This window comes from Pundamilia nyererei, unplaced genomic scaffold (assembly GCF_000239375.1).
Source record: "Pundamilia nyererei isolate P.nyererei 1_Seehausen unplaced genomic scaffold, PunNye1.0 scaffold00314, whole genome shotgun sequence".
NCBI classification, from domain to species: Eukaryota; Metazoa; Chordata; class Actinopteri; order Cichliformes; family Cichlidae; genus Pundamilia; species Pundamilia nyererei.
In genome coordinates this window covers 224,286-231,444 of record NW_005187715.1, presented here as the reverse complement: position 1 = coordinate 231,444, position 7,159 = coordinate 224,286, and the positions used below count along the sequence as shown (strand labels likewise).

The 7,159-nt window shown below is 41.0% G+C and overlaps 1 protein-coding gene across 1 annotated transcript in view; it reads left to right on the top strand.

The window, feature by feature from the left end:
• The window catches only part of jph3b (junctophilin 3b), a 53,987-nt gene extending 49,233 nt beyond the window's left edge, over positions 1-4,754 (top strand). Inside the window, exon 6 of the mRNA XM_005751503.2 lies at positions 2,913-4,754. Within this exon, the coding sequence (XP_005751560.1) occupies positions 2,913-2,993 (81 nt within the window). The 3' untranslated portion in view covers positions 2,994-4,754. The remainder of the gene's footprint in view (positions 1-2,912) is intronic.
• The last annotated feature ends 2,405 nt before the right edge of the window (positions 4,755-7,159 follow it).

The window sequence follows — 7,159 nt, the reverse complement described above, 5'->3', positions numbered from 1 at the left end:
GATAAAAGACATGCTGTGTAACTGAGTTACTAACTGAGTTACAAGATTCTAAAAGTAATTAATTACTTAAAAAGTAACTATTGCGTTACTTTAAAAAAAAACCTTTAACCATGGGGTCCAGGGTAGAATTGGCCATTTTTAACTACTTTTGATGTTTCCTCTACATTTCACCTTTAAAAACTATTTACTTTGCCTTGTTTGGTATCATCCTTTTAAGCACAACCTCACGTGTCTGAATTTACAGTTATTCTTTCATTTTGACATACTGTGTTAACACAATTGATCTAAAATCAGACAAAAAAAACCCATAAAATCCGAGTAGAAAAAGTTATATTTTTTACTGTAACAACCACAAACATGTTTAATGAATCATATTTCATAACTTTAAATGCAAATATAAATTGTCAGTTTTAAAAATCCTATGCACAAGTTCTGCAAACAACAAAGTTATTTGCATCCATTTACCTTTTACCTTGATTTTTTAAATAACCATTTCAAACTATTTACAGAACAATCAGCTGTTCTGCATTCAATAAGATGCAACACAAATTATTTGTGCCACTCCAAAAAAATAATTTCTGTCCACTATAAAGGAGAACATCACAGCCTGATACCTGCAGGTCCGACAGCAGCAGGTGTATCACTCCTGTTTCTACCTGGAGACAGCAGTCGCCTCATTGTTCTGACACACAGCACAAAACTATCCACAACACTACACACTAACTACACAAGACAACACATTAACTACACACTCCAAACATGCTAAACGTCGCAAATCTCTCACATCTCAAAACTCGCTCTCTCTCTCTTTTTCTGCTGCCTTTCTCTCTCTCTCTGTCTCTCTCTGTCTCTCTCTGTCTCTCTCTCTCTCTCTCTCGCCATCACTCCTAAAACTTCCCCCTCTTCCTAAACAACCAAATGTCATGTTGCCATATCATTTTTTGATCGGTCGACATGGTACATTTTTCCACCAACACGAACAGGCTGTTTTTTGTTTTAATTTTTTTGCTCATAAGCAGAGAGTGCTCACTGCGCTGTCCTTAGACAGTAAACGTGACGAAACTATTGAGGAAAAACAGGCGCATATTGTTTTTCATGACTCTGGTTTTACGTGGCCCATCAACACAATTTAAAAACTGGTATATATCACCTTGTTGCTTTGTCATCTTGAAGTGGTCATGTGATTGGCTTACCACGACTACTTTATTCTTCCTCAGTCAAACAGCAGCACTCATGCGATTATTTTGCCCCCTTAGCTCCAGGTGTTGTGCCAAAACGTGACTGCTGCCTGCGGGAGCGCGTGGAGCTGCTAATCACTGTAGCGCCCAGATTACTTACGTAGACAGCTACTTCAGTGGAACTGATATAAGACGCGATAAGCTGAACACAGCTTCAACCATCTGTTTGTTGAAAAATAGTAACGCGACCGCACCGCATTTTCTTGTTAGTAACGGTAACGGCGGTGTAACGATAGAAATAGCAATTAGTTTGATTACTCGTTACTGAAAAAAGTAACGCCGTTGCTTGTAACGCCGTTATTCCCGTCACTGATGACAGCTGAGATATACTCAGCCCCCCTGTGACCCTGATAACGACAGAAGAAAAGAAAGGATGGATATTTTAGATGACATATTATTTTGTGTGTCATGTTTTCCAGTATCACCTCCACTGCAAATCAAATAACAAGAATGAAAAGTAATAATATTGTATTAGTTGGTGTATGTGTGTATATTATTCTTCTGTAAACAATATATTCTGAGCTTAGAGATGGATACAAAAAAGACCTTAAAATACTTTTAAGACTTTTATTACAACATCATAAAAATAGCAAATTAACAGCAGTTTTTAAATATATTTTAGAGGAAAACAGAATAGTATAAAAAACAAAATACTCACATTTGTTTAAAGAGTTCCATGATCTGATATTGAAATTTTGTCTTTGAGAGAAATGCTTAAATTAAGAAACCAACATGTATTGCATATTTTAAGTCAGTATCCTAAGCTCGCTTTAACTGGGAGTTGTTTACTGTGCCAGTCCAACATACCTTAACGAATATGGTAACTTACCATAACTAACTAGGGGCTTTTATTGTGAAAAGCAGAGATATTCCAAGTTCCTTCTGTTGTCCTGGAGAGATTTAGGACTAGGTCTTCAAAAATGTCACAACACTGTATTTAACTTGACACTTGTGTGTTCAAGATGATCTGTACTGAAAATCCCAGAACTACAGGATTTGTAAACTAGTAATATGCCACAGATGAAATACCAGAATTCATCTGACAGCGGCAGTTATGCAGTGAGCAGTGCAATAACACAGTTTCCAAAAAGAACAAGAATAAATTAGATAAGAAAATGAATGAATGGATAAACAGAAGAATAATGAATACTGTTTTGTTTAAGACAATCACGTGTGAGCACTAAAAATATGGCAATAATGAAAACACTAAAGCCTCCAAAGGGTTTGCACTGTTAAGAAAAGGTTTTCCAGTTCAACCAAGCCTTAGAGTATTTTAGCTGATGCCAGGAATTCTCATTTTCTTGTTGACCAAAGTCACACTTTCTGTCATATTGGCTGAAGCTGAATTAAACCTGCCATATCCTGCTGGGGAGTGAGTTTAGGGCTTTAGAGATGGGTGAAAGTGCACCACTGTAAATTCAGCTCAATTGAGTTTTGTTTATATAACGTCAAATCACAACAACAATTACCTCAAGGTGATATACCTCAAGGTGTGTGTGTGTGTATATATATATATATATATATATATATCTGAGGAGATATAAGGATGAATATAAATGTGAGTGGTTCTCAGGTTGAATGTACTGAAAACAGCCTCCATTGTGAGCTCTGTGTGTGTGTGTGTGTCTTTATTATTGACACTTTCTCTCTTTTCTCTCTTTCTCTCCCACGCAGGCATACAGCTCCATCCTGGTTGTCATGGTGATTCTGCTCAACATTGGAGTGGCTATTTTGTTTATCCACTTTTTTATTTAAAGACAGCACCGCTTTCAGAGTCAGCCCACCTATGCTACAACAACTATAAATTCATATGAGTATTACGGCGAATCTGCTGCCCCTTCGTGTTCCTGGTGAGATTACTGCAACCAGCTGGGACCAAGGAAGGCTCCACCCTCATTTGGGCTAAAGGTGGCTAACCCAAACTAAGCAGAGCTTGGTCCGGCCGTCCTGGAAGAAATGCTGAAGTGTAGAGCCCAAAGGGGTTGACAAAGGAGGGGTAAAGCAGTCCAGATGACTGGACTGCAGTGAGATAATATAGTCCAGAAACTGGACTTAAGTGAGCTTCAGAGGTTCACGTCAAGACTCGAGTGGGCTGCCTGATTCTCAGGCACGAAAGCTGCAGCTGGCATTTACAGCAAGTGCACAGACAGGACTGACCAGACAGACTTTTTCATCTTCAAATCATAGTTTTCAACAGATTTGTAACTTAAAATTTATTTATTAACATTTTCTCTCATGTACAATACATTGATGGATATGTTCTTTATTTTGTAACCTTCCTCCCCTTCTTTCTAAAACTCCTGCCTTTTGGTTCTTCCGCCTGCCCCGGTGTTGTTACTGATGGTTGTGTGCTTATGTTCCATTGTTTTGGCTGAGACACACTCAAGAGCTGCAGAGTGTGTATGCGCTGTCCACACAAACACACATGCACACACACACACACACTCATTGCTTTTACCCCATCCTTCTTCTTCTTTATCTGGTTAATTTTTATCGCATACTGTGTGTGAGGAGCAGCATGTTTGGATATCATGTTCACAGTGAAATGCGAGTTTCTATCAAGCTTGGATGTTTTTGCCATCACAGTGTATACCTGTGTGTGTAGGTGTGACGGTGTGTGTGTTTGTGTGTGTGGTCTCAAAATTGCACAGTGGCCTTTCATGCTGTTCATGAACTTTACAAGAGCATCTCACGAGGACAGAGTCGGCGCACAGCAACATCTAGCCAACTAGCATCGGCTGACAGCTGCACTCGCTCCATCTCTCTCCCTCCCACTCAACCCCACCTCCACACACACCGGTCAAAGGATGGAACTTCCTCTGAGTTGGTGGACATTCATAGCACAGCGTATTGGCAGAGCCTTGCGCCTGCTGTACCACCAGCTGAGGTATTTAAAGGAAAATACCGCTTCCATCGAAGCCTCACAAATACGGCTTTCCGACTGCTTCTGTTAAAACCTAACCTGAAGATAATGACAACATCTTTTATACTATACTTGCAAGATGTCTGAAAAAGATCCTAGTCGCCCAACTGCATTGCTTTTGTAGAGCAAATTGATCCAAGTACAACAATGCATGCATATGTGCTGTAATATCTTAGTTGTGCGTTGAATCTGGAAGCTTCAGAAGCTTCAGAAGCAACATGTTAGGTTTTGACAGGAGCACAGTTTGGAGAGCGGCCTCTTTCTCATTGATTTTACTCAACTAAGCGACACAGATTGAAGTCCCTAGTTGGAGCTAGGTGATGCAATGCTGTTGTAGTAAGCAGTAGCCAGCGCCAAGTGAGGATTTATCCTTTCCATTCCTTCACTTCTCCTCTGCTGAGCAAGACGCTTACTGACACGCAAGACTGTCACAGACAGCTGTCGTGCTTTTTAATCAACTGGATTTCTCTCAAACCGCCCAGTACAATCCCTCTGTTTCTTTCCATGTGTGCACATGACTGCTCAGAGAGTACCGTATATGAACATCTGTGTGTGTGTGTGTGTGTGTGTGTGTGTGTGTGTGTGTGTGTGTGTGTGTGTGTGTGTGTGTGTGTGTGTGCGTGTGTGCATGTGCGTGTCTGCTCGTCCTTCTCCTTCCTCATGATCGGATGGCAGGATGGCTGAAACCCTCACCATCAGTAACAACTTCCAGGAGGGGCAGAGAGGTTTGCTGTTGCTTTTCTGTCCGACAGCGTTTCTCAGGCTGTAGGCTCATTTCTGGCGTTTCCCCATGTTCTGACAACACCTCGGTCTAGAAGCTCTGCTGTATGTCATCAGCCTGGTGACGATGCCCTGCACCACCCTGTTAGTCTGCAGCATGCTACAGCATGCCAAGCTCTCTCTCTCTCTCTCTCTATAGTTTCACTCTCCTCTTTCTTTCTTTCTTTCTTTCTTTCTTTCTTTCTTTCTTTCTTTCTTTCTTTCTTTCTTTCTTTCTTTCCGTTTCTGGGAGTTACTCTGTTTTTCAGTTGTGTGGAGAAAAATAATGAAAGTGTTTGAAAGAAAACGACTTGGCTCCTGTATTTTTGGTCTTTCTCTCTCTTTCTTTGCGTTGCGTTGTGTTTTCATACTTTCTGTGTGTGCAGTTTATGCAGCATCCCTGATGCAGAGAGGGAGTGGTACAGAACCTGCTTGGGAGGGAGGGGTATGGTTACTATAGCAACCTTAGACCTTTCCTCCGTCAGCAGAGGGCGGGGTCTTTATTTATGGGCGGGGCTTACCTATAGAGACTAATGTGCTGAAACAGTCGAGACGATGGAGCAAGGGAGAACTGCAGGTGGAGGAGAAAGAAGATTAGAACTACATTGTAGGGCGAGGTGAGGGGACACAGTGCACTAGAGTTAGCGCATTTTATTATTACGTAAATCAGAATTTAAGCAGCACTTTTAGGGTGTGTGTACATTTTTTATCATCTGTGAGGAGGCAAATATTACGCTGGACACAACACCACGTCCGTCGGCAATGTGCCGCTGCAGCAGGCATCAGCATAGCCATCTGCTGCCATCTTCTGGACCTATATATGAACTACACCAAAAAGGCTGTAAAGTTTAAATATATACACTGTTCCGCCACAACAGTTAAAAGGAAAAAAGGAACCCAGACATGAAGTGGAAAACCTGATTTATCCTATTATAAGTCTTAGGTCCTGACATTCACACTGAGACGACCAGATCAACTTAGCTAAGTTGGATAAGTAGTTAAGTGATAGTTATCCCAGCTAAAACTGGGCGAAAGTCAGGGGGGAAACGCTGGACACATTACCAGCTCAAAACAGCATGACCAGATTCTAATATACTAAAATAAAAATAAAAAAATGTTTTTGTGGGACATGAATTTACGGACGGGTCACAAGGGATAAAAACATGGTGCATTCCCAAAGATTAATGCCAGTTCAACCGCCATACACTTAAATTGCACTCCCTGACGACTGCAGCCTCATTCAGAAGAACACCAAACTGCCCACATCTTTAACTCAGGTCTTACTCCCAGCACACGACTTTAAAGGCACATGAAGTAGTATCAAACTCTGAACACACATCATTCTGCTCAGAGGTACTCAAAGATCAGTAACTATTAGCAAAACTCACCTCTAAGTGGAGGGGAAATGTAAAATACTGTGCCAGGACTTCCTCAAAAGTGACAGTTTATAAGTCATGATATGCATTTTTAAATACACTGATGATGCCATACTGAAATAAATAACTAAATAAACGACTAAAGGGAACTTTACCATAAAAATCCCCGAATTTACCAAAAAAAAAAAGTGAACCAGTACTGACAGGAAACTACTATTCTGCATATTCTCTTCCGTGGAGATTATTGATTCGATATTGGAATAAAGACAACTGTTGCAGTTCTCTTTATTCCATGAAGCTGAAACTGCCTTGGAAGCATCAGTTGAGTGTGTGTCTGGCACTTTAAATACCTAATAACTAAGCGGAGTATGAACGCATGAGAAAAAGATGTGGAATAAAAGGGCAACGGATATCGCTCTGAACCAATCGCAGGAGGAGCCTCGATTAAAGACAGCTCTCGCAGCCAATCAGAGCAGACCGTTCTCTGTGGTAGGTTTGTCTTGTTACCAGAGTTGGGATAATGTTATATACAGCTGTTTTTCTCGCTTCCAAGATTCATGGCAGAATGAGAAGAACCTAGAAGTAAAATGTGCACCAAATTCCTTCATGGCTTCTTTAAAAAACGCCTCCAGAGTCGTCAGTGAGATTTCTTTTTAATCCACAGCTGCTTTTGATGAGGTAATGTCTAAGAAATGTTCTCGTGGTATTTCCACTGGTAACCAGCAGTAGCTTCGGGATCTACTAGTTGTGTTTACAAACTTGAAATCCGGCACAGTCTTTGGCTGGTGCCCGCGGCTCCTCGTACAAGTTTTGGGAAGCCATGAGGACGGTGGAGCAACTCTACAGGAAGGGCTTGTTGTTGT